Source organism: Electrona antarctica (genome assembly GCF_951216825.1).
Source record: "Electrona antarctica genome assembly, chromosome: 1".
NCBI classification, from domain to species: domain Eukaryota; kingdom Metazoa; phylum Chordata; class Actinopteri; order Myctophiformes; family Myctophidae; genus Electrona; species Electrona antarctica.
In genome coordinates, this window is record NC_136806.1 from 17080722 (window position 1) to 17094878 (window position 14157).

General features: G+C 46.0%; 1 protein-coding gene and 1 long non-coding RNA gene across 3 annotated transcripts in view; one reads left to right on the forward strand and one right to left on the reverse strand.

Moving 5' to 3' along the window:
• The window catches only part of LOC306940464, a 687363-nt gene that overhangs the window by 133387 nt on the left and 539819 nt on the right, over window positions 1-14157 (reverse strand). The window lies entirely within an intron of this gene.
• Window positions 1-14157, forward strand: part of fbxo38 (F-box protein 38) — a 40614-nt gene that overhangs the window by 13560 nt on the left and 12897 nt on the right. For both annotated transcript variants that reach the window (XM_079515251.1, XM_079515252.1), the window contains exons 10-17: window positions 252-394; window positions 2227-2425; window positions 3821-4042; window positions 4739-4924; window positions 5653-6405; window positions 7898-7998; window positions 10478-10580; window positions 12888-13054. In XM_079515251.1, coding sequence (XP_079371377.1) covers window positions 252-394; window positions 2227-2425; window positions 3821-4042; window positions 4739-4924; window positions 5653-6405; window positions 7898-7998; window positions 10478-10580; window positions 12888-13054 — 1874 coding nt within the window. The remainder of the gene's footprint in view (window positions 1-251; window positions 395-2226; window positions 2426-3820; window positions 4043-4738; window positions 4925-5652; window positions 6406-7897; window positions 7999-10477; window positions 10581-12887; window positions 13055-14157) is intronic.

Here is a 14157-nt window from a genome sequence, read left to right on the forward strand (position 1 = left end):
CATTCTGTTTCCCCTGGTGATGTGTTGTGTTTCATTCTGTTTCCCCTGGTGATGTGTTGTGTTTCATTCTGTTTCCCCTGGTGATGTGTTGTGTTTCATTCTGTTTCCCCTGGTGATGTGTTGTGTTTCATTCTGTTTCCCCTGGTGATGTGTTGTGTTTCATTCTGTTTCCCCTGGTGATGTTGTGTTTCATTCTGTGCATTTCCAAGCAGGAAAACGAGCATTGTGCCGTGTTGTTTTTTTGTCTTCAGATCAGTCGCGGTGGTCGCGCCTGGTGGACCTGACGCTGGTTCGTTGTCATGCCATCAAACTGGAGTCCTTCTCCCAGTTCGTAGAGGCACTGCCCAGCCTGGAGTTCATCTGTCTGGACCAGATGTTCAGAGAACCGCCCAAGGTACCGTCAAACATCACATGTTTCATTACACACCTAACTTAGGAATCCATCTGCCTTCTTCTCACATCCATGTTTTGTTTTGTTTAAATAGGTGTTAATAGCTCTATATTCATATTGTAATTATTGCTATAGAGTGTTGGTTCAATAGAGGGTATGCGCGTGACATTGTCATGATGTCATCATACCCGGAAGTTATGCTGGAACATCTACTGAGTGGCAAAAACACTACTTTTTTTTTACTAGCCCAACATCCACACAGAAAAGTCCTCTGATTGTATTAAACGTTAAACCCACTTTGCCACACGATTTGCCACTCACTTTATGCATGGGCATACCCTCTATAACAGGGGTCTCCCCAGCTCTGTAGTGAACAGAAAATGCATACCGCTTTTATCCTAACGGGAACATACAGGATAATGAATGAAAGGATTTATTTTCAACTCTTCAACCTATTCACTGAATTTGAAATCTCCCAACTTCAGTGAACTTTGCGTCGCCATTCGCATCTCGACAGATGATTTTTGACATGTCAATAATGAAACTGTTGGCCACAAGTGAAAGTGTGTGTGTGCTCTTGTGTTGACGTTCCATGCAGAGGGGTGTGTGTGTGTGTGTGTGTGTGTGTGAGTGTTCTTCATGCAGGGCTGTGCCCGGGTGGGCCTTAGTGAATGTGTGTGTGCTCTTCATGCAGGGCTGTGCCCGGGTGGGCCTCAGTGAATGTGTGTGTGTCTTCATGCAGGGCTGTGCCCGGGTGGGCCTCAGTGAATGTGTGTGTGTCTTCATGCAAGGCTGTGCCCGGGTGGGCCTCAGTGAATGTGTGTGTGTCTTCATGCAAGGCTGTGCCCGGGTGGGCCTCAGTGAATGTGTGTGTGTGTCTCCATGCAGGGCTGTGCCCGGGTGGGCCTCAGTGAATGTGTGTGTGTCTCTCCAATCCATGCAGGGCTGTGCCCGGGTGGGCCTCAGTGAATGTGTGTGTGTCTTCATGCAGGGCTGTGCCCGGGTGGGCCTCAGTGAATGTGTGTGTGTCTTCATGCAGGGCTGTGCCCGGGTGGGCCTCAGTGAATGTGTGTGTGTCTTCATGCAGGGCTGTGCCCGGGTGGGTCTCAGTGAATGTGTGTGTGTCTCTCCAATCCATGCAGGGCTGTGCCCGGGTGGGCCTCAGTGAATGTGTGTGTGTCTTCATGCAGGGCTGTGCCCGGGTGGGCCTCAGTGAATGTGTGTGTGTCTTCATGCAGGGATGTGCCCGGGTGGGCCTCAGTGAATGTGTGTGTGTCTCTCCAATCCATGCAGGGCTGTGCCCGGGTGGGCCTCAGTGAATGTGTGTGTGTCTTCATGCAGGGCTGTGCCCGGATGGGCCTCAGTGAATGTGTGTGTGTCTTCATGCAGGGATGTGCCCGGGTGGGCCTCAGTGAATGTGTGTGTGTCTCTCCAATCCATGCAGGGCTGTGCCCGGGTGGGCCTCAGTGAATGTGTGTGTGTCTTCATGTGTCTTTAAAGTCTGTTTCTAGTGTTCCTATGTAAAGCGCTTTGGGTATTTAGAAAAGCGCTATATAAATTTGAGCTATTATTATTATTATTATTATGCAGGGCTGTGCCCGGGTGGGCCTCAGTGAATGTGTGTGTCTTCATGCAGGGCTGTGCCTGGGTGGGTCTCAGTGAATGTGTGTGTGCTCTTCATGCAGGGCTGTGCCCGGGTGGGCCTCAGTGAATGTGTGTGTCTTCATGCAGGGCTGTGCCTGGGTGGGTCTCAGTGAATGTGTGTGTGTCTCTCCAACCCATGCAGGGTTGTGCCCGGGTGGGTCTCAGTGAATGTGTGTGTGCTCTTCATGCAGGGCTGTGCCCGGGTGGGCCTCAGTGCAGGGACGGGCATCGGCGTGTCCTCGGCTCTGGTCAGCAACCAGAACTCCAACAACGACAATGAGAACAACAACAACAACGATGCCAACCTGCCCCCCCCAGTGCCTCCGGCACCCGTCGTCAACAACAACAACATCAACCACAACAACCAAAGACCACAACCGCAGCAGAATGGCAAGTTCACACACACGCACACAAACATACACAGTCTCTGTCTGAGAGTGGGTCCATCCATCCATCTTCAACCGATTATCTGGATTCGGTTAGAGGTGCTCCCTGATCAGGTTTTTGGGGAACGATCCCGATCACCGATTGTTTTTGTCACGATCGGCCAATACTGATATTTTGCGTATGGGGAAAACTGTTCCCGTGTGTGTGTGTGTGTGTGTGTGTGGGGTGGAAGGGGAGAATGTTTAGGCCTGTCACAAAGATGCAAAACAATATTATACTATACATCTGATTGACTTAACTGGCTTATGGCCAGCCTAATTAAACAGTGGATTGTGCCTTCTGCCTGCACTATTCATATGTTTAATTTGTCATTTTAATGCCAATAGAAAAATCTGTGATATACACACTGCATCTCATTCTCACACGGCAATCCTATAGTAGACACTCAGTCCTGATGGTGGCGGTAGCGTCACCATTGTGCCGGTTTTGACCAAATCTGGTGAAGCGAATCTCACTTCCGGTTTAAGGAATCACAACATCCGGGACTACTTTGGACTGGTGCAGCACTATCAGATGTCCGGAATGCTAAGCGATCATTGTTTATTTTAATAACTAAGTCAAATTAAGCTCTAATCAAGCCCAAAATATCACATTTTACGCAGCGATGCATGCGCGATCACACACGTGCGTGATCGACCGTGCACGCACGGATTTCGGCCGGTTTTAGGTAGATTACATCGGCCGTTAGCCAAACAAGCATAAGGGGGTTAAGAACTGTATACGCCTAGATACTATGCGCTAGCCCCTCCAATGTCCAGCTTTTTGTGTACTGACATTTAATGCCATTGACAATGAATGGCCAGCTTTGAGTGTTTGTGTAAACACAAACTTTGTGTAATCATTGAAGATGAATGTGAGGATGTAAATTGTGATTGGCCGGAATGAGTGGTATATGATGATAAGAGCGCCCCTCACTTCACACGGGTGTGATATTTTTTCAGACCAAGGGTAACTGATGGTTATGTGTTTACCGTTCATAACCCTAACCACCCCTGAAGGGGTAGATACATGTCATAAAAAAAATAAAAAATAATAACAAAGTGACAATAGCAGAGCTTGTAGATCCGCTATTTTCGCTATCTTTTAGATACTAGGAAGTATCTAAAATACTAGGAAGTTTTGGGTTCCAGTACGGTTAGTAGTACGTAATAGTGCCTCCGGAGCAGCATCCAAAATTAGGTTCTGGGCTATAGAGCCATGCGATCCGTTCTCATATCAATAAACTTCGTCTTTTGGACAATACTTCGTCCTGGGCGTCGGGCGTTACTAATAGTAAGGACAAAGTACTTCGTCCTGGGCGATGGGAGTGTTAATGAGATTCCCATTCTCCTTCCCCAGAGGCAGTAGAGCTGAATGGAGTAGAGGAAGAGGAAGAGGAGGAGGAGGAGGTGATGTTGGAGGAGAACATGGAGGTGGAGCCTCCTCAGGTGGAGGAGGTGGACAGAGCAGGACGCAGGGAGGAGGTGAAACAGGAGGTGCTGGAGGAGGTGGCGGCGGCGCAGGCTGGACCGAGTCAGCCCGCTCAGCTCCCCCCACGGGCTCCTGACGAGGAGCGGGCAGGTGTGTACCTCTTATGGCTCTTGTAGTTTTTATCATCCCATTATATTAAGGCCTGAGACCAGATTCTACAAATGTCTTCTAAATCATGACAGTTTTCTGAAAAACGTATGTTTCTGTCAGTGGTGCTTAAACTTTTTCATGTCAAGGACCCCAAAAATGTTATGTAATTGGCCGCCGACCCCCATCTGAAAATATGTTGTTCCAGCCAGAAGATTTGCGCAAATCAAATCTGACGCTTCGGTGCCAAAGACGGACAGTATATTACGTCCAGCGGTCTTTTCAGTGGTTTACGATAGATGGCGCTCTTTGCCAACGTATGAATGGTTCTAGGTTGCTAGGTGACAGATACAACGAGAAATGAACCAAAGTTAATTACGCCTCAATGTAAACAGATTTACAAAAATGATGTAAACACGATCCGTTTTGATCAAAAATGGAGTTAAATGGATTTGAAAAATATATCTGTTCTGCTGGAGGCAGACGGCAAGCTGACTTTTCACTTCTGGTTATTTCCTGTTTACTCGATCGCCTAGCAACCGTAGGGTCATTCAGACAGTAGCGAGGAGTGCGATGCAACTCAATCAATAAGCAAAGCAAAAAGACATTTTTGGCGCTGTTGGCCTTCCAAAAAGATGTGAATGAGTTATTAACAGTTTAATATGTGAATAACAGTGACGTATCTGTGCCGTGGTCCAGGTCCCAGTGGGTTCAAGCGTCAGAGCGGAGCGAGCGTGGGCGCAGCGCAGGTAACCAAACCTCCCTGTCCGGTCGTCTGGGACTCTGACAGTGAGGAGGAGACAGCAGCGGGCCAGCAGGCCGCAAGGCCAAGTCCCACCGCAGCATGTCCTCAGCCGCAAGACACGCAGGCCAACACACACAGCCGTGAGTTTGAGCCACACACGCACGCACGCGCGCGCACACACCAAGACACAAAACACACACAGCCGTGAGTCTGAGCCGCACAGACACACACACCCCAAGACGCACACATCCGTGAGTCTGAGCCTCACAAAACATACAGTGGGCATAAAGGGGCAATAGACAACATTCATTAATCATTACAGTAGTTATTTGGATATAAACTTTAACATTCCTAGTGAAGGATTGTGTATAAAGATAGATAAAGATCCCTATTCTCCATTTGGTCAAAGGACCATATTAAGGGCTATTCCTTAAGCGTTTCCGTCCGTAGAACGTCGCCACACGTCCTAGGGGTCCCAATCGACGCGTACATAGGACGGCCGTAGACGTCCTAGCGAGATAAGAATATTCTGAATTGTTTTCCCTTTTTTTTCAGTTCGCCTTTCGGCTACCGTATGCTACACTCTCGGCTTGTGTTAGCTGTCAAACATTTTTGAGCGGATTGTTTCCCGGTCGTGGGTTTCAGAGTAAAAGCGGCCATGTCTTTCCGGCACCCCAGAGCTCCTATTTTGAATGAATCCCGGCACCGATTGTTAATAGTGGATGGACTCCACATCCCAACTATAACAAAGACAATGGTGAACGAGATAGTTTATCATTATAGCTTCTCAATGTAGGGAAAACAAAATTAGACACAGCAGAGTATCAACCATGTTATTTCCCTCACAATGTTGTGTACGTATTTTCAGGGAAAGGGAAAACACCCCTGCGTCGGCGAGGCGGCAGCGCCCCCGCAGTGGTAACGCCAACAACGCCGGTCGCGACGACGGCGGGACAGACGACGACGACGGAGCCTCGAGACGCGGCGGCTGCCGCTGAGAGCAGCTGTGAAAAGAGCTGTCAGGTGACCAGCGAGCAGATCAAAGCCGACATGAAGGCCGCTACGGAGAACGGTAACAAAGGCCCTGCTGCTGCAGCGGCGGCGGCCGCCGGTGGGGGCAGGCAGGGAGCCGCCGGGCCCACGTACAGACCGGGGGCCGCTGCCCCCGCCAGAGCCGGCGGGGACGCTAGCGGACGGCAGGGAAGTGCTGCGGCCGGTGCAGAGAGGGCAGAGGAGGACGTGCGTTTTAGGCGGAGGGTCGTAGCGAGGGTCGCCCACAGATCGGCCGCTGGAAATGGAACCACAGAGGGCCCGTCTGCAGCTAGGACCGGAGGTGGGCCCGGGGTGGGAACGGGTGCCACCGGGGGGGACACTTCGTCTAGAGTCGGAGCTGATGCTGCTGCTGACACCGTGGGATCCAGGGGGGCGACGTCTGGATCCGGTGTACCCAGCAGGGGAGGAGCAGCTTCGGCTGGCCAGGCGCGCACGCAGCCGTGCCCTAATATGGCCGGTTCAGGTCCACAGCATTTGGGCTGCAGCGGTGTGGACGGTTTTATTCCCAGACGGCCTTGGACTCGGTCCTGCAGCAAAATGTCCTCTATTCCGTTGGTTCCTGAGGCAGGTAAGATGCATTGCAGGTATGATTTCGCGCATTTATCGTAGGATATGCAGATTAGGGATGTGACATTAAAATTTATTTTTGATTAGTTTTATCCTTGAGTGAGACTTTGAAACTCTAACTGCTCCTGATGAGCAGGTTAGTACCTTGCATGGTTATGTCACGTGGTGTGAATGGATGGATGTGATATAAAGTGTAAAGTGCTTTGGAGAAAAATGAATCAAAATAGAATCTCTATGCAGGTCTGTAACTAAAACATCGGAGGGTTTTTATAGCAAAACATTTGCATTCCTATGTAGTCTTGGCTTGAGTGAGCTGTGCTGTTTGCTCTTCTGCCGACTTTTCGGCAACACGGAAACAAGTAAACAACCAATTTTTATTATAACTATGAACAGACATGCCAAGGAATTGTCAAATAAACACGTTTACTTTAAATTAAATGGTTGAAATGATGTCTTTGAAATATTAGGACTTTGAGGAATAATATATTATGTGCATAATATTTCAGTCGTGATATTGAATTTTGTTTTAATCCATGCATGCCTAATGGAGTAAAATGTCGGTCACATGATCGATGGGTTGTGCAAGACATTGCAGCATGCTTCCAATTTTGAGCCTGGCCTAGAATGACACCAAACAATCACTAGGGGGCACTTGTGTTTCATTCTCATCTTCACCTTAAATCATGCTCCCATTTTCCAGTCCAACCTCCCAATCTCAGTGCGGACACTCTTAACCACAAGGCCACAGGTTTTTAATAAGAACCACAGTGCTAGACAGTTTTCAACTTGCATCTAACAAAACCGCTAATAATCATGTTTATACATGCATGGGATAAATTGAAGGGATTTCAAAAGATGAAACGGGCATTGTTCATTAATGAGAATCTCCTCTGACCGCTGACTCAAATCACGTATGACATCAAAACGGATGTCATACGCCAGACAGTGTCCTGAAATCAGAACAAATACTCAGAACGTACCCAATATGGTCAGATTTTTTTGTTTGGTTGTTTGTAACCCCATTAGATAAATGGTAAATTTATATAGCGCCTTTATCCAAGGCGCTTTACATAGATTACATTACATTAACCCATTCATACACCGTTTGCGGCAGAAGCCATGCAAGGTACAAACCAGCACACCGGGAGCAATTTTGGGGTTCAGTGTCTTGTCCAAGGACACTTCGACATGTAGACAGGAGGAGCCGGGATTCGAACCGCCGACCCATGGATCATTGGACTACCTGCTCTACCTCTTGAGCCACAGTCGACCAGATAGCTACTACCTTAGTAGCAGCTACTCTTCCTGGGGACCACACATAAAATACATTGCATAATGTGAAAACATTCATTACAATACTGCATGTTCTAGTACCACATTCAGTCTATTAGTAATATTGAAATTAATTGAATAAATTCAAATTCCTACTAACTGATTTAATGCTTGCTTGATGTGCTACTCTAATATGTGTTGTGTATTTTTGTTTTGTTTAGACCTGTCAAGAACACAGCCTCAAGTAACAAAAAGAAAAAAGCGAACTGCAGACAAATCAACCAGCACGTCAGATCCTGTCACCGAAGACGACCATGTACAGGTACAATACACTTTACAATTACAAGCACTTAGCCGAAGCTCTTATCCAAAGGGACTTAACACATCATGTGCCCTTTTAATCTTTCAAAATGGCGACCCAGGGTGCCCACTTTTTAGACCCACTTACCAAGACGCCCACAGACGTCCTGGGCACTACATGCGATAATTCCTAGGACGTCTGGACGTCTTGGGCACAAAATGTGTTAAGACTCACGCATACTCCACTCTTAGGTGATAAGAACCTACTCACCTTATATATTATATGTGTAACGGTGATTACCTAAAAGGTGATTTTGAGTACCAAAATCTAATTTTAAATGTTTTTTGTGGCTTTCGCCTTTATTTTATATATTTTTTTATGGAGGGACAGACAGTAGGCTGACAGGAAATGGGGAGAGAGATGGGGGAGTGACATGCAGTAAAGGCCGTCGGGATCGGGAGTCGAACCTGCGGCACACTGCCAGACTGGGTTACCAGCCAAGGTGCCTGGACCATTGAGCCATGGCCCAGGCCAAAATCTAATTTTAGATCACCTACAATGGTAGTGTAGGCTATAGGGTGCTGCGTTGCTGCTTGCCTATCGGACCTGGCTCTTTAGCCGACTGGTAACGTATGGGCCTTTCTGATACATACGTCCCGGGTTCGCCTCCCGGCCGAGGCTACAGTAGCATGCATTCATCTAAACATCTAACATACGTCCCGGGTTCGCCTCCCGGCCGAGGCTACAGTAGCATGCATTCATCTAAACATCTAACATACGTCCCGGGTTCGCCTCCCGGCCGAGGCTACAGTAGCATGCATTCATCTAAACATCTAACATACGTCCCGGGTTCGCCTCCCGGCCGAGGCTACAGTAGCATGCATTCATCTAAACATCTAACATACGTCCTGGGTTCGCCTCCCGGCCGAGGCTACAGTAGCATGCATTCATCTAAACATCTAACATACGTCCCGGGTTCGCCTCCCGGCCGAGGCTACAGTAGCATGCATTCATCTAAACATCTAACATACGTCCTGGGTTCGCCTCCCGGCCGAGGCTACAGTAGCATGCATTCATCTAAACATCTAACATACGTCCTGGGTTCGCCTCCCGGCCGAGGCTACAGTAGCATGCATTCATCTAAACATCTAACATACGTCCCGGGTTCGCCTCCCGGCCGAGGCTACAGTAGCATGCATTCATCTAAACATCTAACATACGTCCTGGGTTCGCCTCCCGGCCGAGGCTACAGTAGCATGCATTCATCTAAACATCTAACATACGTCCTGGGTTCGCCTCCCGGCCGAGGCTACAGTAGCATGCATTCATCTAAACATCTAACATACGTCCCGGGTTCGCCTCCCGGCCGAGGCTACAGTAGCATGCATTCATCTAAACATCTAACATACGTCCTGGGTTCGCCTCCCGGCCGAGGCTACAGTAGCATGCATTCATCTAAACATCTAACATACGTCCTGGGTTCGCCTCCCGGCCGAGGCTACAGTAGCATGCATTCATCTAAACATCTAACATACGTCCCGGGTTCGCCTCCCGGCCGAGGCTACAGTAGCATGCATTCATCTAAACATCTAACAAAATATAACATTATAGGGCAAGAGAAAACTAATCTAAATGACAAAAACATGAGAACAATAATTGACCAAGATATGTCTTGCATCATAAACTAGCATCTATTGAAGAAAGGTGGGGGAAGCATGGTGAAAGGAGTAACCCATTCTGGGCGGGAACCCCTTTTGGGGTTCTGTACAGTATGTACAGTATTAAAAAACTTTGATGCTGCTATATAAATATTTGAAGTTATTCAGAAGGCTTAGGTCAGGAGGGCTTTTTTTTGGCCTCAGTCCAAAATGGGTTTAAAACATGTCACTGAAGATGATCAGGTAAAGGGACGGTACACTCGGGATAACCTCACGTCACCACCGGCTTAGTAGTAGTAATGGTACCTATAGAGGGTATGCGCATGCATAAAGTGAGTGGCAAATCGAGTGGCAAAGTGAGTTTAACATCGTTTAATGCAATCAGATACCATAGGACTTTTCTGTTTAGATGTATGGTCTGTCAAGAACAGAAAGTAGTTTTCTGCTACTCTGTAGGCGTTCCTGCATAACTTCCGGGTATGATGATGATGTCACGCCACGCGCATACCCTCTATTCCAAATGAGCCTGTGATCCGCTCTAGTGCCTTCTCTCTACATTCTTTTAATCAAGTTGTTTAGTCTAGCCAGTCATTGCAAATGTATTTATATAAAACATGGGCATACTGTACCAAACAAAGTATTCCAAGAAGTTTGTGACGAAACTATATGCGTATATGCTCTGCTGCAAAGCTGGTACTCTACAGTGGTGTTGTCATCAGCACCACAGCAGCAACAACAAGGTGTCGTAGACCTGATTAAAATGCACTATATGACAGCCTAATGATTAATGTCAGCAATATTCTAGTCGTTGTTAGTAACACAAGCTAAATTGTCTGCTGCAGGTTTTATCTCTGAAGAGCAAGAACCTCGTGGGCATCACCCTGACCAACTGTGGAATCACCGATCTGGTCCTGAAGGACTGCCCTAAGATGATGTTTGTTCATGGTGTGTATTGCGTGTGTATTTCGTGTATTGTGTGTGTGTGTGTGTGTGTGTGTGTGTGTGTGTGTGTGTGTGTGTGTGTGTGCCCAAGAGGGACCCCTTGGGTCTGTACTAGGCCCCCTTCTGTTTACGCTCTGCAGACACTAATATGTTTGCCAGATGCTCACCCCAAAATAGGGACGCTAAGATTGAAGTGGTTTTCCATAATGCTCAATTTATGAACCTCTCTTTGCATAGCTCAATTCATACTAGCTCAATTCATACTAGCTCAATTCATACCAGCTCAATTCATACCAGCTCAATTCATACCAGCTCAATTCATACCAGCTCAATTCATACCAGCTCAATTCATACTAGCTCAATTCATACTAGCTCAATTCATACTAGCTCAATTCATACTAGCTCAATTCATACTAGCTCAATTCATACTAGCTCAATTTATACTAGCTCAATTTATACTAGCTCAATTCATACTAGCTCAATTCATACTAGCTCAATTCATACTAGCTCAATTCATACTCTATCGCACTTGCCAAAAAGAACAGACCTGTTTGGTATAAAATGAGATAATTAAAATGTGTATATATATATATATATAAATTAGGCGTGTTGCTCGTCCAGTGTTGGGCAGTCTCTAGTCGCTAAGTAATAACTATTACTTTTTTCCACAATAACTAGAAGTGTAACTTATTACCACTGAAACGGTAATAATAGTACACTTGTTAATACAAATTACTTTCACTTATCACTGATCATATAGTTTATATAGTTTATTAAAGACATTACAGATCTACAAGCTATCAACACTATAATTTGTAGTGTAACTAGTTGCTCGTCATACCAAGTAATAAGTAACGTAATGTTTACTACTTTTTAACCCATTTTGACCTGAGATCAGATTCTAAAAATGTCTTCTACATCCTGACAGTTTTCTGAAAAAGCTATGTTTCTATGTCAGTCGTTCTTCGATTTTTCAAAAATAGCTAAAGCATAACGTAATGCTAACACCAAAAGGGGTTCCCGCCCAAAATGGGTTAAAGGATTTTAGCAAAGGCTAAAATGTAAGGTATATGGCATGTTATGTAGACAGATGCCACGTCCATTTGTTGACCTGGCACTAGCCCCTCGTGTGTGTGTGTGTGTGTGTGTGTGTGTGTGTGTGTGTGTGTGTGTGTGTGTGTGTGTGTGTGTGTGTGTGTGTGTGTGTGTGTGTGTGTGTGTGTGTGTGTGTGTGTGTGTGTGTGTGTGTGTGTGTGTGTGTGTGTGTGTGTGTGTGTGTGTGTGTGTGTGTGTGTGTGTGTGTGTGTGTGTGTGTGTGTGTGTGTCCTAACACAAACATTAAAGGACCACTTCACCACTTTTCAACATCTCTTCATATAATTGGTCCTCACTAATGTTCATGATAAAACACCACCATTTTTTCCTACTCAGTCTGTGTCTCATAGGAGGGCTTTGGGCAGTTCGGACACCCGTTCACCAGTGACATCATCATTAGGCAGATTTCTTTTTAAACAAGATTTTTTTAAAAATATATTTAGATTTTTATTACCGCGAGAACGATGGCTTCAACTTTTGCATTGCAACTTTTCAGGGAAAGAAAGCCTGACGTTTCTATTAGCTTGGATTCACCATCGATGATGTCACTGGTGGACGGGTTTTTGAACTGCCCACAGCCTTCCTATGAGACACAGACTGAGTAGGAAAAAATCGTGGTATTTTATCATGAACATTAGTTAGGACCAATTATAGGAAGAGAAGTTGAAAAGTGGTGAAGTGGTCCTTTAAATGCCATTGACAATGAATGGACAATTTTGAGTGTTTGTGTAAACACTGTACTAGGGCCCCTTCTGTCACAGGTGTGATTTTACTATATTCTGACTGATTATGTTCATGGTTTACCTTTGATCCTAGGTGACTAGTATTGTCCTTAAGTAGCCTTGCCGAGCCATAGGGCAGGAGCCTATCTCCTGTTTCTGTAGCGTGAGGCAGCTTGATGTACAAGTTCACCCCCTGGACATGACGCTAGTATGTCGCAGGGACTTACCCCCAATCCAACCCTTGATGCTGAGTGTCAAGCAGGGAGGCACTGGGTCCCATTTCAATTCCCTTTAGTATGACCCAGCCGGGGATTTAAGTCTCAGGGCGGACACTCTAACCACAAGGCCACTGAGCTGATATTATAGTATTGTCCTTGCTTACTGTAAATTGCTCTGGATTAAGAGTGTCTGCTAAATAAATGCCTGATGAAATGACTGATTCCTCCTCCTGAGTAACGTTCCCAGCACTGCTCTCTCGTCCCTCTCTCTGAAGCCACCCGGTGTCGCGTGCTCAAACAGCTGCGTGTGGAGAACGCTCCCATCGTGAACCGCTTCGACTACGCCCAGTGCAAGAAGCTGGACATGGAGCAGGTCCTAGATCAGATCCTACGCATGCCCCCGGAGAGGAACCGCATCATCTACATGCGGCCCATGCACCAGGTCAGTTAGTGTGTGATGTCATCTACTGTACATGCATCCCATGCACCAGGTTTATTGTTTATAAGGATCCCCATTAGCTTTTGCCTTGACAAAAGCTTGTCTTCCTGGGGTCCGACACAGACAAACATTTAACTTTTAACAAAGGCAATACTTAGAATTGTTTACAAACATAGTAAAAGTGAAATATAAAATAAGAAATAAAAAACATAGAAGAAAATAAAAAAACATAGCAAAAATCACTTTCAACAAATTATACATTTGAATTATTATTTTTTCCCAGGGTTACTAGTTACTACAGGATGGTTTACATAAGGTGTTCTTTTAACTCGATTTTAAAGATGAATTTTGTATTTGTATTGGTTTATGATATGGTGGATATGGTTTATGACTTTGGTAATGCATTCCAACCTATTACAGCTCTATAGAAAATAGAAGATTTGAGAATATTTGTTCTTGGTTTAAGTGCCACCAAAGCACCCGAACTGGCTTGTCTAGTCATATGGTTATGTTCGTCTCTTACATGTACTACCTGTTCAAAGAAATATGAACAGGTAGCCTTACTCATCTGCGAAGAGAAAAGCCTGGTCACAACCTAAGTGCATAGCTGGAAGTGTCGGGCCGGAACATCCGCCAAATGTGATTTGGGTGATTTTAAAGATTCTTCATCTTGCATAGCCTTGCCCAGCTGATAACTCAAGTTACAAGGCCTGCGTCCCAATCCATCATAGACCTAATTTTGACGTCTGACTGGGCCAGAATCTCCAGAGTCATCAAGTGCAGCTTAAGTGATTACAATATCATTTTCTGCACTTGTACAAAGCATAGATCTGTAGTTGAGTGGCACACCACAATCAAATGCAGATCTATGAAAAGCTACTCCAGTGAAGCTCTCACAGGAGCTCTTGAGAAGATAGACTGGTCAGATGTTCAAAATGGCAAGTAAGTCGAGGACACCTGGGCCTGTTTCAAATCTGCATTTTTGTCTCTTCTTGATAACATTGCACCCACAAAAGAGGTAAGGGTCAGAGCTCGTCCTGAACCTTGAATGCCATCAAACTCAGAAATAAAAGCTATTCTGAGTACAACAAAGGCAAAAATGAGCA